Here is a 15,993-nt window from a genome sequence, read left to right as displayed (position 1 = left end):
GCTTTTACATAAAGATCAAATGATTGAATAAAACTGGCTTTAAGGAACAACTATAAATTCACCTAGTGTCATAATGGGTACTTTTTAAAAAATTAATAAGCATTAAAAAAAAAAAAGGAAGCATGTCAAACAAGGAAAACATGAATCTCGGGTGCATCAAAATCTGAGCTCTCTGAAAGTAGCATCCTGTGCTCCCAAGATGGTCATTCAAACTTTAGAACTCTCGACCCACATTTATGTATTACTTTTCTATCATATATTACTTTTAATTATATCTGAAAATACATGAATAGAAATGAAAAGCCTTAATATGTTTTTCACAAATCAAAGAATCTTTCAGTAATGTTTATATTAAGTTTATATAAAGACTTCTCTGTCAACTTACAAAGAAACATAATGTACAAATTAGGATCGAGTTAACTGCAAAAACCCCAAGTAAGATTTGAAATGGTAAAGGACTTACTGCCTACATCCCAATGCTCGTTACCTGATCAGCAAACTGGGTCATGTAGCGCTGGAGTCTGGTCTGGTTGTCAGTCTGCTCACACAACTGTACTAAGATGTCAAAGTCACAGTATTTTTCTGCTAACGAAGCAGCCCATGAATACTGGCCTAGTGTGACTGTAGAGATAAGAACAGACAGGAAAAAAATGCTGTTGGTGAAAATTTAATATGTAATAAAAAATATTACTCGAAATTTTACCTTTATTCATATTGTACCCTAAAAATAATTAATGGAAACCTTTCCAGTTTACTGGCATTTAGCTTCATAACCTACATAAACTCATTACAGATGCAAATGCGGCCCCTTATCCATCACTGCCTACCTCAGATGCTATTTCCCTTCCATCACGTACCAGCAAGACAAGCTACTTGTCTTAATCCTGGCTGTGAGAGTCACATGCCCTTTGCGGGACAGCCACGCGGTCAATCTAACGGCCCTTATCTGCTCTACTTTGCAGTCCAGTTACTCCTGTGAAGGTCCTGATAAGCTCTTTGAGCGCAGTCTCCACATGTTATTAATTTATTCACTTTTAAATCATCTTTAGCATCGTCTAGGACACTTGTACCTGGTAAGTGATGACAACGAGGCTGAATGAACGAACACAGAAAGCTGCACAGACCAGAGCTCTGCTTTAAGTCCTGAGCTACAGCGGGTTAGTGACATTACACTGAGTGACATACTGCATGAATGATCTGGCTCCTTTATCCGTTCCACGAGTTCAAAAAACCACAGCCCTTGCTAAATACCACGCACTTACGAAGCGGAGACAAGAGGTCCGATCTTTTCTGTAGGTATTCCACTTCCAGACTGGTGTATCTTTCTTCATCACTGGATTTGTCCACAGACCGCAGCTGGCAAATATAGCCATCCAGGAAGCAATCTATCAGTGCCACCAGCTGCTCTGTCAGAACGTTTCGGAGGTTGCTGTCTGCCTGGGGATAAACCCCTTTCAGGACAACGCCATGCTGGCGCATGATTGCAGTTCGGATGCCAGCAGGGCCACTCGTCGCTGTGAAATCATGTAATACGGTAAATAAGGGTTCCATAATGGCTACAGGAAAAACCAACTGCCTAAAAATCTTATCACTGCACTGTTGTTGGAAAAAGAAAGCAAGTAGCGGTTCAGCAGATACTTCGCCACGTCCTGCGCAAAGGACGCATCTTCCCTATGGAGACGTCCCCGGCAAAGAAAGGGAAACATAATTCTTTCTGTTTCTAAATTCCTTTAATGCTACTCCACGTCATTTCTTGTATTAAGTCAACATAAAATACAGTCAATACCCCCAGGGCCTGCTTCTGTGAGTAACTGTATGTACTAAAACCTACTTGATGCACAGGTACCGGTTAAAAAAATAAATTATAGAGAGATCTACAAAGTATTCCAAGGGAATAACATGAATTTCACAAGAACTGCTCATTAGGGAGGTGGCACTTAAGTTATTTTTGACTTCACTTACAAACCTGCATTAGGGGAATAAGACGGCTTCCAAAAATAATAGATGATTAGAAATATATTTTGAACAACTGCTAACAAATCAGTATATTTGGGCTCAGTGCTTGCAATCTCACCTGTCCAGGGAACATACTCAGGTTCTTTGTCTAATGGTTCTCTTCTGTACAAGGAGCTTCTATTTTGTCGATAATGAGTAGCAGCTTGCAGCATGTCCTGGGGAAAAAGGAAATATGTTATCCCATGCAGAAAGTGGTGAATCCCGGGATTTCTAACATAATTTGAAACATCAAAGTCTATTATTACAAAAAATTACTCAGCACAGGCCTGTAGGATTACTTTCGTGTTCTTTCTGCATGTGAGCTTTGTTTGACTCCATCATTTACCTTCAACTGTAGAAAACTATAGTAACCAGAAGTACAAAAACCATTACTATAAAGCCCATTAGCTAAAATCAAATAAAACATTTTAATCAATAATATGTAAGTAGTGAGCTTCTGAGCAATAAAAAATAGAGAGTCATTTAGACAGTTACACTAACATTAATACATTTGCAGTGATATAAATATCCTTCCCCAAATAAAAGGTTTATTCTACCAAACAGAATTCAGGATTATAGAAATTATTAACATGCCCAAGGCAAACACTCAAAATGTTTAGCTGATTGATAAAATGACTGACATTTTCCTAACGCTTTGGAATTAACAAATGGTCAAACCATTACCAATTACTGGTGATACAAGGTTGCAATACGGACACTACCGTCCCCTATGTCCACAGTCTGGCCTTTGACTTGCTGAAATCTTCGCCGTATTTTTGTACCTTGAGAATACTGTTCACGTTGATCACCACCTCAGCCCATTCAACCGATTCCAATGATACGTCCTTTAAGACTTGCTCCTCGTGCTCCAGTAAACACTCACAGATGGTATCTACCTGGGACACCTAAGGGAGCAGAGAGACGACAACCACTGTGTAACAGAAATCATGGGGATGGGTGACAGTTACAACTCCCTAGACTCAACTCAGGGGGCTTTTCTCAGGAAGTCATATTCTCTGCTCCTGAGTCAGAGGAATAGTTGGTGGTGAAAATAAATTTAACAATCAAAAAATGTTAGAATCTCCTAACTTTTAAAAGGGAAAGACTCCAAATAACTAAGCCTGATAAACAAGCAAATTCTGGATTGTTAGCTGGCAGATTTTTTATTTAAATATCAAGTGACTGAAATATTTGTTTATTATTGCTATTAGTGTTCAATGTCCCCTTTAAATAGTACTAAGTTACAAACGGTGTCCCATCACAACGTAAGACCTCAAAGGAATGAATTAAACTAACGAACTAGTGGATTAAAATAATACCCAAACTAATGAACTTGCTCATTTCTTTCTTTGAGGAGCCCCTCTTCTTCACACATAGCAGAAATGTCCAGAGAATAGCAGTCGCTACATACAAACTCAACTAAACACGTAACTTCTAACTGCTGTTTTGGTTTTTTGTCATTAATTAACACGATGGTAACTGTGCAAAAATGTTAAGCACTGAAATATTTGTTTCCAGCTTCAGCCCACAGTTAAGCCTTTCCCCTTTATTTCTCAAGTGGATATTGACTTAGTATTCAGAGTCTGCATAGCACTGGGCCCTCAAAGATGAGAGGAAAGAGAAATCAGATTTGCTGCCCTCAAGGAGCTTACAAACTAGAAGAAGGAATAGGACGTAAACACATGCACAATGTAGCCCAGACAAAATCCTTCTGTCTCGCAAAACTGGTTCTTCCTTTTGTATTTCTGATGCCAATCAAAGGCATCCTAACAGCCCTAGCAAGAAACCTCTGGCACATTTAATGTGGAAGAATTGTTTATGCTGGTAATGTGAAAAGATAACGAAGCATATTTTGCTATTTTGAAAGGCAGAAAACATAAAAGCAAATAAAATGCCAAAACACTTGCTACACACCCTTACCATGTGAGTTATGTGTTCAGTGGTTTCAAACACTGCTCATAAGCTGACCCAGCACAGATCAAGGCCTGTTCCTGAAGCAGTTCACTCGCTTTACAGAGCTCCAGGAGGGGCGCGGCTCCTCCCCAGACTGGAGACAAGGTGGTGGGGGGGGGGGTCTGTCAAGAGTATGTATTATTTTACCTCTATCAGGGCTGCCAGATCACATCCCCCCCACAGCCCACCAATGAGAGGCTGATTTGGGTTAAACAGCTCTTCTCGTAAAATGCTAATGCCTGTTGGTAACATAATTTGTCACTCTCCAGTGGATAGACAGGTAAAAAATATGTGTGTATATATACATATATATTGATATATATTTTCTCATCATACTCACGCATTCCCTCTTCAGCCCCCTCTTTAGGTTACGCCATGTGGCAGGGCCTTTAGAACTAGACCCAAAGGAAGCTTAAGATCAGTAAATGTAATGAGAAATTACGATAAATGGTGAAGTAAACAGTTTTTTTTAATTGTACATATATATTTTTTATGGAAACATAGTCAGTTTACAACATTGTGTCAGTTTCTGGTGTACAGCATAGTGCTTCAGTCATCCAGGAACATACACATATTCGTTATCATATGAACAGTCTTAAAGATTACCATTTTCCATATGAAGCATTCTTCTGAGGAACCAATCACATTTTCAGTTTCTTTTCCTATCATATTCCTGAGGCACTACTCATGAATTATGTATCCAACTGATAATGTCCAGACCCTTCTTTTTTTTTCAGTTATTAGAAAATGTACATATACTTAATTAACTAGTATGCTTTGCACTTTGAGCCAAACGCAGAAAAAGGAACCAGGCTCTTGCTCAGTTCAATTTGTCATTGACAATTTAAAAAAAAAATTAAAAAAAAATTTTTTTATCATGTAAGGTTATGTATAAAAAAAGACAAAAAAGAACAATTACAAGTTTGGTTAGATCATGAAATTTGAGGTGAACTTTCTTTTTTTCATTCAGATTTCAGGCATATTTCCTAGATTAAAAAACAAAATAAAACAAAAAAGTGCTTTGCCTTACATTCCCTAGAAAAAACCTCAAATGTATAAAAATGAGGCCTTCTTCAAACTGCATATATTTATGGAGCCAACAGAACTGGAAACAGTTCCTGTCTTAAATTGCTCTCAGGTTACAGTACATAAAATATGAAGGAAAAAAGAGACTCTTGGCGCAGGCTATCCGACGCTAGCTAACAGCCGGACTGCAGGAGGAAGGAAATAAAACTAGAGGCACCAAATAGAAGTTTCCCAAACGCCAAAAACAATTCTAAACCCCACGAAGCCAGGAGTAGAGCCAGCACTGTCCCCAAACCGCGACAGTGCCACAGAGGGAGGACAGTCCTAGTTAAGGACTATGAACTCGGAAGCGAGCTGCCGGCATGCCCGAAATAGAGCGCTTAGCACCGGCTCAGAGCCAGAGGCCGTCAGCTCGCCTCGGACAATCAGCCTCAGTCTTACCAGCTTCAGCGCCTGCAAAGGGAGGCAGGGAAGCCTGCCCTGCCATTTCCCGAGGTAACGAGGCATCGCACAGGCACAAGAGCTGTGCACTATTACTAGTGGCCAGCTGCCACCAGCGGGCCAGCACCTTACCTTTTCTTCCCTCCCAAGTTTACTGCAGGTTTTTCTTTTTCTCTGAAAATAAATCTGACTTTAAAGGTGAGGTGTAGAGCAGGAGTCCAGCTGAGGAGAGTCTGGTGAAGGGACTGTTTACAAAGATGTGAGCAGGAGTATGGGGACCAATGAGGGACGCTGCAGCCCCCGGGGCCACTAGCCCTCAGCCACAAGGGGAGCCACAATTAAGTCCAGGCCTGAAGAGGTACCAGGAGGGAGAAGTTACTGGGAAAGTGGAGAGGGCAGTCAGAGAGGAGCCAAGGTCCCTGACAGAGGGCACAACAAACTGGTGGAAGTAGGCACCAAACTCTGACCTCACAGTGCCTCCCCTTTGTCAAAACCGGCAGGAAGCCAGAGATCCAGGGAGCTCACTGCAAGGCTGTCCTCCCGGGACAGAGTCAAGAGTGGTGTGGAGCACATCCTGGGGACAACGTGGTGGCCTGGTGACGCTCTAACTCGCTGGCCTGCAGGCTTCCCCAGGACAGGCTGTGCCTTTTTGCAGCTGCTGCTCCTGTTAGCCTAGTCCTGCTCCTCTGCTTGAGTCCTTTTCTGACCTTGAGGATCAAACACTCCATTACTTGCCCAAAGTGGTTCTTTTTACACGTGGTCATGTGCGTGCACACACCCCCCGCCCCACACCTCCCTTTCTCCCTGGAATCGGTGAGCAGCTTGAGAGCCAGCCCTGCAGGGCCATCACGGGACCCTCTGTTGTGCTGGCACTCATGGTGGTCCTGCAGGGCCCCGCGCCACACGTACGTTGCTTTTCTTGTGCAGTCAGTACTATAAACTTTCTGTTTTGAGTTCACTTTGTAGCATATTAGATAATGTTGTGTTTGTACTTTGTTGGGTAGAGTAAAAGGATTGTGTTGACTAAATCTAGGATTACAGTGAAAAAAAAAAACCCGAAAACCCCCCAAAATACCAGCGGTGTGGAGAAACAAAAAGAAATACCCAGAACGCGACAGGGAGGCTTCCTAGCCTCCCCAGCCCTCATTTACAGGGAAAGTAACAGATGAGTCACACTTTCACCCAGAAAACAAGGAGTCTGATTTAAAATTTCAGTGAAGTCTTTCATCCTCAATCCCTTCCTCCTTGGGGCCTGTTCAATAAACGGCACAGCTCCACAGAGCCACGTCTAAGGGCAGGAAGAGGACTCATCTTACCTCTCTGAAAAAGACGTCTGCGGGGGTCAGGTTGGACGGGACCTCACAGTCCCTCTTGTTTAGGGCAATCAGTATCGCCGTGTTCACCAGCTCAGACAGCCGCGAGTGGTGGTTCTTGAGCACAATCGCAGCTGACAACTTCTCGGCGTGCTCGCAGAGCAACAGTCGCGTTGCCATTGGCATCCCTCTCACTGGGAAAGTGCCGAGACGTCCAAATAAGCCAACCTTGTGAAAAGACAAACACACGTTCTTGGAAAACACTTCCAGCAACATACGGGAGAGTGCAGTCACGTTGCCACCCGAAGCACACTGGGTACAGAGCCACTGGCCCTCACTCTACCCAAGACAGACCTCCCCTGTCTCTCTTTCGGGCTGTTTTTAAACATACACACACAAATATGCACGCGTGCATGTGCACACGCGCACACACACACACACACACACACAATTCACCCAGGGTCACTGACAGCTTCTAGAAAGAACAGAAGTTCCTGTTCTGAGATTAGGGTCATCCCAGAGGTTCAGCTACTGCAGTCCCTATTTTATTTCTCAAATTATTGTTTATGGTTCTCAAAATTGTAAAATTGTTCTTTTCTATCACAACAATCAACTCCCCTAGATTCCGGACCTTTGGGAACTAGAAACTCAGCAGTCTCCGTCCTCAAGGACTGATTTCCAGAACCTAAAGCCACAGGGAGGGTGGGAGAGTCTCTGGTCCTCTGATTTGATCCTCTGATTTGCCTGATGCCCATTTCTGGTGTGTTGCTAGGTTCTAGAAGTTTCCCTAAGCCTTCTCACTTGATAAAACATTACAATAACCTGAACTAGGAAGAAGCCAATAGACAAGCATAAATAATGAGTATTCTTCCACATTTTAAGTATAATTCATTAATAAATGACCTGATTTTTATATATTAAGGTTTATTTTAAATATAGAAAAGGACACAGAAAACAAAAATGAATAGTAATTCAAATCCCCAGAGAATTCCTACTGATATGAGTAAAAAATGCACATGGTTAGAAACGTAATAGTAGGGGGTTTTGTGACAGTCCCCAGGCCGCAGCCCGTTACTCTCCCTACTACAGCTGCAGTTAAGTTTCCCTCGTATCTTTATGTTTCTATGGTATTTATGTGCTAGGAGATACCTTTTTTTAAAACACAAAGGAGTCATACTATCTATATTGTTCTGCTCCTTGTTTTGATAGCATCTCATTTTTTCACCACGCATTTAGATATTCCTCTAATTAGATTTTAAATGATCATGGAATATTTCCCTGAATCAGTCTCTCTTAATTTATTCAACCTGTTCACCTGGTTATTTAAAAATAAGAGCTGCACAGGCTTCCATGATTTGAATTCGCTTCCTGGATCCCTCGCAAACACTGTCGAGCGTAGTTTTATGTGAGGACCGCCTGCTTTTATTCACCTCTGCATGGTGGCACTGCCGTGAAGCGGTAATGACATTACGATCACTCTAGACACACAATGAAGAGGACCACATGCACACCCTGCTTCCGCGTCTCTATGCTACGGGTGAGGACACGGGCCTTCCTTGAGACTAGGAAACCAGAGGCAAAGATGCTGCCCTGAGGCACTGATGTTACTTCCCATCCGCTTCGGAATGAAGCCATGGCCTTGCTGAGGCTGAGCTGGGCTTGAGGAGGAGAGCCTTCTATGCAGAATTGTTTCTTTAGATACCAGTAACTAGTTTAACATTTTCCCTGATTATTAATGCAACTTATTCAATGAAATCAGCTGTAAATATTAAAGGAAATAGGAAGGCACAGGAAGAGAGGAGATTTTCAGGTCTAGCTAGACATTACCCTGCAGTGGACACTGCTGCCAACAGCTGGGTGACTCCACGCGGGTCCCCAAGGCCCAGGGAGGCTGTGCTGAGACATGCTGTGACTGCTCAAGCTCCGAGACCCTCTCTCCTCCAATAAATCAGCATCCCCTCCCTGGGGCAGACCGGAGCCACGAACGCCCCCGTCCCAGCATGCACACCCATCTGCGACGTGGCTTTGCCACTCCTCCCCCAGGAGGCAGAATCTATTTCTCCATTCCTTTCATCTGGGCTGGCCTTGTGACTTGCTTTGACCAATGGCACTTTGGTGGAAGTGACATTATGGGATGTCTGAGGTGAGACCTTAAAAAGACTACAGCTTCTAAGTTTGCTCCCTTGGAGGGCTGCCCTGAGACCACAGGAAGCCAGCCCAGCCTAATGGAGGATGAGAGACTAACAGGAGAACCAAGAGGCCCAGTGGACAGCCAGCACCGACTGCCAGCCAGACGACAGAAGCTGGGCACCTTCCAGCTCAGCCCACCGTAAGTGCAGTTCAAGGCGTGGTCCCAGGTGAAATCGGCAAAGAACTGCCCAGCTGACCCACAGAGTTGTTTTAACCCACCACGTTTTGGGGTGGTTTGTTAACAGGTAACTGATACACTTGACTGATTAAACAGTTACATCAGGAGAAAATGCTGTGTTTTTCCCCTATTAATCTGTAGCCTCCTTAAAACACTAAAAAAGGGCAGACTCAGTGAACGAATGAAGTTCTCCTACCAAGACAACAGGAATAGACAGGAGGCAAGTCATGCATTACAATGGAAGCAGAACTCAGGACTGGAAACAATCAAGATATTTCTGGAATCACCTAGAACTACCCTATCCAATAAGGCAGCCACTATCCAACAAAATGGTGATGCAAGCTAATTAAATTTAAATTAAAAAAAAAAAAATTCAGTTCCTCAGCTGCACCAGCACATCTCCAGGGCTCTGCAGCCACACGGGCCCAGGGGCCACCATCCCAGGCGGCACAGACACAGAGCCTCCCCACCGCCACAGAACCTCCCGTGAGGCAGCGCCGGCCAGAATCCGTGCAACGCGAAGGTGCTACTGAGTTTGGAAAAAATACGCAAAAACGGAATTAAATTCATTTGAATTACGCCTGGGAGCCAACAACTGATCGACAAGGCAAGGATGGGTGATTTTGTGTAACAATTCTGTCGAGCAGCAGAAACATTTTCTAATTTTAGGCTTAATATAAATGGGGATTCCCCCACCCCTTAATGAAAAAGAACACTTTTATCTGATCCTAATGGCACCTCAAAATTAAAAACCCACAAACAAAACCCTGTTATCACCTTCAGACTCTTCACTGTCCTGCTTAAATAATACAAAATCAGCTCATGAAAATCCAGGTTTTACATAGAAGCACACCAGAAATCCAAATGAAAAGCAGGGTGTCATAGCATGTAACAAGAAAAGTTAAAATAACATCTCTGCTGAAATATACTATTTTCTTCTTTTTATCTTATTTTCAATGCAGCTTTGATTCTTACAGTGACTGGCCTTCACACAGGCCTGGAATTACTTACCTTAAGTCAGCAAAGAAAATGGACAACACTAGTCAGGTCCCATGCAACAAAACACCTCAGAGTAAGAGAGAAAGGACCTCCCACTGGCCTGGAGAGATAGAAAAAAGGCAGAGCAAAGCCAATGTCCTGACCAGCCCTGTTCACAGCGACTGGGATGCTTACTTGGTGAATAAAGTCCATGAGGAAAGAGTGCGCTTTCATCTTGTCTTCCAGCTGGTGAAGAATAATCAGTGACGTGTTGCTGAACCCGGGGGCTTCTGTTGAAACACGGTAACAAAATGTAAACATAGTAACATGCTGGCTTTACAATAATTATTGCTATTAAGACAAAAAGTTAAGAAAAATCTATACAAAAGGGAAGTACCAACCTTTCAATGCCGTTATTAATAACGTTACCCAAGAGTTTAAAATTTAGAGGAAAATTTGGGGGATTCCATACAATTCATATCCCATTTACTCAAAACACAAATGTGTTATTATCACCTTAATCATTTTCATCATTCTAAGCTTGACAGCTCAAAAGAATCAGTCAAAGAAAGAAGGTAAGCACTGATGATTTCTTCCTGAATTTCTAACGAGGCTTACTTGCCAGGTAGGAAATCAGGGACAGAGACGAATGTTGGAGACAGTTCCCTGGTACGTGGTACGTGGGAGTCCCCAGGGCGCCCGGATGCTGCTGCGTGGACGGGTAAGAGGGACAGTCACCCAGGGCAGGCGGGAAAACATGGTGTGCCCGCTTCTACGTGCTGAGACGTGATTGCTGCTGCTCTTACAGAAATGTATAATTTCTATTAGCCAAATATAGTAATTATGTGAAAATTAGCATTTAATACGGGTCTAATAAGTGCCAAATGCCTACCTACGCCACCAATTTCCCTGCAGAGGTAAAATGCTGAGAAAGCTCAGCAGGGCTGATCAATCTGCTTCAGAGAGAACAAGCAGGGTTTGTTCCAAAGTTCCGCCAGTTTCTATTCTACTGTGTAGATCTGTTCTGAGCCCTTTAAAAAAATCTACTACAAGGAAAGTTACAACCTTTAAAAAGTACTGGATTAATATAAAATTGTTTCAGAAAACAAAAAATATGCACTGAGAAATGCCTTAAGAAAAGAATCAGAACATTCTTCTCAAGACAGATCACTCCATAATATAAAACTTATTATTTTTTCCGAGGGGGAGGAGAAGAGGTAATTACATTTATTTACTTACTTTTAGAGGAGGGACTGGGCATTGAACCCAGGACCTCATGCGTGCTAAGCATGCGCTCAACCACTTGAGCTACACCCTCCCCGTAATTCCATAATATTAAAATGAGGATGTCCCTACCCTCGGGCACAGACTCAGCCCATCGTGGGTCAGAAGCTGGGTAGTCGTCCACCAGGTCCACACTGATCTGGGTAACAGCTCTGTCTAGTTCACAATCGGAATCCGAATCAGAGTGAGAAGAAAACAGCTCATCAACTATCAACTGCGCGTGACCTAAGTCTTTTCTGAAATCAAATGGGAAAACTAAAGTATTAGAAGTAAAAATATTAAACTCACCATGAAGAAATTGACTGTGAAATTAAAGTGCCATATATTAGCCCCAAGTTGATCATTTTTAGTAACATTTATTTAAAAGGGAGATGACCATTATGCATTCAGTAATTCAACAAATCTATGCTGAATACTTACAATATGCAGGCACTGGAGACAGAACAATAAACAAAAAATCAGAAGACAGTCCCAAGACTTCACAGAGCATACAGTGGCCTGAGGGGTCAGGCAACTGAACAAGCAGTTACTCACACACTATGACAGGGGAATAAAAGGGCCACAGAGCACACAGAAGGGAAACCAAAGCCATCGGGGGGCAGGGAACACCTCCTGGAGGAAGAGGTGCGGGGAGGACGGGGAGGGGCACACAGCGGCACAGAGAGCACCTGTCACACCTGTAAGCAAGGATGCCCGCATCTCAGGAGAGAACTGAAGCCCTGGGGGGAGGAGAACACCCAGGGAGGAGAGGAAAGAAAGGGTCCAGGGCAGACCGCTTAGAAACACCACCAGCTAAAGGGGAGAGTATAAGAAGTCTGGTCAGCCATGTGATGAAGTTTGAACTTAATCCTAAGGACGGTGGAAAGACACCGAGAAGGAAATGTCATGATCTGTTCTATTTTTAATGCTCCTTCTAAGAATGCTACAAAGATCGGGGATCAGACAGGAGGGAGAAAAATCCAGTTAGGAAGTGACTGCAGAAATGCAGGCACGTGGGGGTGGCGGCAGCCTCCACTAGCAACAGCTGCAGTGGAGAAGACAAGACAAGTCTGAGAAAGATCCACGAGGGAAGTTTTGGCAGTTGACTGGATCTAATATAGAGGCACGACTCCCACGTTTCTGCTCTGAACAAATGAATATGGACTGTAGGACCTGTCACGGGAATGGAGGTAGAAAAGAAAGAAAAGCCTTGGAGGAGACAGGCGCAGTTTCAGACAGGTTAAAACTGAGGTGCTTCTGGAATGTACAACTGCTTTCGAAAGTTCTTCATTTGTATATAATGGCCCAGAGTATGGAAGAGCTGTGTTTCTTCAACAAATGAAGCCAAGGAAGGAGAAAAGACTGTGCAGGGAGCGGAGAGAGAAAAACATGGCAGACAAGAGCAAATGTGGACAGCTTTTCCAGCAGTTTAGCTATAAACAGAACAAACAGAAGGGCTGCTAGCTCAAAAGGGGTCACAAAGCCAAAGACGGGTATTTTTTTAAATGGCAAATTAAATGTGATTAACGGCTGATGAGAAGGAGCCAGCTCAAGGAAGGCCAGAGACAAAGGAGAGGAGTAACTGAGAGTACAGTCACCAAGGAAACGGGAGACGGCGGCACTCAGAACACAGACAGAGAGACCGGTCTCAGGAGGAGGAGCACTTCTTCCTACTCTGCAGGGAGGGAAAGAGGAAAAGGAGCTGGGATGCGAGCAAGTCTGCAGGTGGGCAGTGCAGGGACCTGTCATCTGATGGCTTCTGTTATCTCTGTTAAACAGGCTGAGTGATCTGCTCAGTGCGGGAGAGGAAGAGAGAAATGGGAGGGTGGAGGAGCTGAGAGGCGGGCTGACACGGTCTCCAGAACAGGAGACAGGGCTGACCAGAGAGACACAGAAAACCTGCCGGAAAGTGTTAAAGACCAAGGTGAAGCTGGACTCTTCGCTGCACTACCAGTTATGGGAGTACAAAGTGGACTACGGCAAGATCAGTCAATAATGAATCATTTCAATCAAAAGAACACGTTTCTTAAAACTCTCATGAACAATGAATTTTATATTTATACTGAGTTAAGTAAAATGAATATAAAAATACAGAAATTAATTTCAAAGAAACCATGCTATAAAAATGGTAACATTACCTTAGCCAAAAACTAAACGGGTAACACTTTAGAGGGCTATCTACCAATACTGACCCCCAGGGAGCATCTGGCAATGCCTGAAAATAATTCTGGTTGTCACAGGCTGGGGGCAAGGATGCTACTGGCATCAAATGGGAAGAGGCCAGAGATGCTGCTAGACACTCTATAAACCACAGGACGGCCCCACCACGGAGAATTAGCTGGCCTCAAATGTCAACAGTGGTAAGGCTGAGAAATGCTGCTTTAAAGGTACTACAGTTCCATTTGTGAAGAGTCTAATTCTTTAAGATTATTGGCTGACAGGCCCCCAGAAATGATTACTTGTTAACCTCATGGTCCTTCAACCATGATACAGGGGGTAAGGAGAAGGCAGAGTCATGTTAGAGGCCCAGCGACACTGCTCCTAAGAGATTACTACACTCAGCATTAAGGTCGGGGATCCCTTCATAACCTTCCCCAGTAAAACGTTTAGAAACGACCACGCTGGGTTGAGTAATGTTCCCTCAAATTCCATGACCACCCAGAGCCTCAGGATGCAACTTCACCTGGAAATAGGTTTTTAAGGATATGATCAGTTAAGTTACGAGGGGGAGCTACACTGGATTAGGGTGGGCCTTAAACCCACTGACTGGCATCGTCATCAGAAGGACATGTGAAGACAGACAGACAGGTGGCAATGGAGACATCTGGACTGATGCATATCCAAGCTAAGGAACGCCAGTGAGTGCCAGCGACCCCAGCAGCTAGGAGGGAGGCAAGCGAGGATCCGCCCCGAGAGCCTTTGGAGGGGGCGTAGCCCTGCTGGCACCTTGATTCCAGACATTCGGCCTCCAGAGCTGTGACAGAACACCTCTCTACTGTTTTAAGCCACCCAGCTTGTGAATTTGTTACAGCAGCCCAGGAAACTGACACAATGACTCCCACTATCACTTAAACCTTTGAGGTACCACAAATCTGACAGAATTGTTCATCAAAGGATAAACTTATACAAGATACAATCACGGTATTAACCCGAATCTCGGCAGCCAGACTGAACACCAGGCAACAGAACAAGATTTAAAGGCTACTATTTAAAAACAGAAATGAAACACTTATCGAACGGTGCCCTCTCCTGGACAAGCAGCTAAGCTCAGTGGATGCTTACGACGGCAGAGAGCTTTAAAACAGTAAAGCACTGCGGAGCCTGCTGCCCTTTCCGTGAGAGCGAGCTGCTCCGCATCAGACACACTGTGCGTGGAACTGCAGGCTTGTGAGCTGAGGACTAGGGGAAACGGAGGCAGTAAAGTCTGAATATTTCTTCAAAACGAAGATCTGCTAGATAAACTCATGAGTCTTCATGCTCTCCAACTGCCAGCCCCCTCAACACTTCACGGAGGAAAACTGAGAATTCCAGAAGTGGTGAGCAAGTCTAAAGTCTCACACAGTTAATTAGGGGCAGAGCAAAGGGCTGGATCACAATCTTCCTGAGTGTTCATTCAAATATAAATTTACTGCACTTTTTAAGGAAGGTACCAGATGCATAATATGCTGAATATATGTGTAGGACAAACTGAAATGACTGAATTTGCCTTAAAAGTTGCCAGAAGTAACAGGTCCACAAGTGTGACACACTGAGTACAGTTCTTCCCCCTACCCCATACACACTCTCCCCAGGAGCACCCATCCCCGGGGGCTCACCCCTGTGACTCGCTCTGGCCAGCGGGACATGAGCAAACACGACCCCAGCAGAGGCCTGAAGAGCACTTGTGCAGCGAGGTTTACCGTCTTGTCACCTCTGAAACCCTGAGATTTGTGGAAAGGGGCAGGGCGGCCTGCTAGATGAAGGGAGCCCCCTGAAGCAAATGGAACCCCCAGTACGGGAGCAAGTCTAGCCAGAGACCCGGCAGCTGACCACAGACAATGAGGGAGCCCAGTGGGAACCGGGAAAGCCATCGCCCAAACCCAACCCCAGAGAGCCAGCCTGCAGATCCAGGAGCTACACGAAATAAGCCACTAAGTTCCATGGTGACTCCTATGCATCAAAACTCAACTAACAGGCTAAGTCTAATTCCTTTAAAACGCCGATGATAACACTTTGTATGTAACTTAACTGCCTTCATGTTATACAGAAAAGAGGCTTGCAAGCTATGCTCATGATCACCATTTCCAGCGGGACATTGTTTCCATTAAGTGGAGAGGGTATGTTACAGTACCTTGTTACCCGAGCCTAGCTGGACCCGTCCTGCAGCCACCAAGTTCAGAACAAGTTGGTTCAAGTGCTAAAGCTCAGGAAAACATTTCCTCCTGGCTGGCCCCACCCCTCCGGCTCGCTCCCACTGGCCAACACGGAGGAGCACACGTCAGTAAAATGTGCCCTCAGACATCAAATAAGCCGTAATTTAAAAAAATCTGTTATACCTGCAGTACTGCAGAAAAGCAGCTTTTAGCAACTTTGTTTTGTCTTCCTGGGCAATGGTTTCGTTCTTTGCAGAGGTCTCAGAAACCACACTCTGTAAAATAACAAACTATAATTTAGAGG

General features: G+C 44.2%; 1 protein-coding gene across 1 annotated transcript in view; it reads right to left on the bottom strand.

Annotated features, from left to right (window-relative positions):
• Positions 1-15,993, bottom strand: part of NUP133 (nucleoporin 133) — a 47,877-nt gene that overhangs the window by 14,330 nt on the left and 17,554 nt on the right. The window contains exons 12-19 of the mRNA XM_010962843.3: positions 15,873-15,964; positions 11,431-11,594; positions 10,270-10,364; positions 6,732-6,956; positions 2,778-2,900; positions 2,075-2,171; positions 1,263-1,514; positions 488-621 (exon numbers count right to left, since the gene is read on the bottom strand). Coding sequence (XP_010961145.2) covers positions 488-621; positions 1,263-1,514; positions 2,075-2,171; positions 2,778-2,900; positions 6,732-6,956; positions 10,270-10,364; positions 11,431-11,594; positions 15,873-15,964 — 1,182 coding nt within the window. The remainder of the gene's footprint in view (positions 1-487; positions 622-1,262; positions 1,515-2,074; positions 2,172-2,777; positions 2,901-6,731; positions 6,957-10,269; positions 10,365-11,430; positions 11,595-15,872; positions 15,965-15,993) is intronic.

This window comes from Camelus bactrianus, chromosome 11 (genome assembly GCF_048773025.1).
Source record: "Camelus bactrianus isolate YW-2024 breed Bactrian camel chromosome 11, ASM4877302v1, whole genome shotgun sequence".
In the NCBI taxonomy this organism is placed as follows: Eukaryota; Metazoa; Chordata; class Mammalia; order Artiodactyla; family Camelidae; genus Camelus; species Camelus bactrianus.
This window is presented reverse-complemented; position numbering and strand designations above follow the sequence as displayed.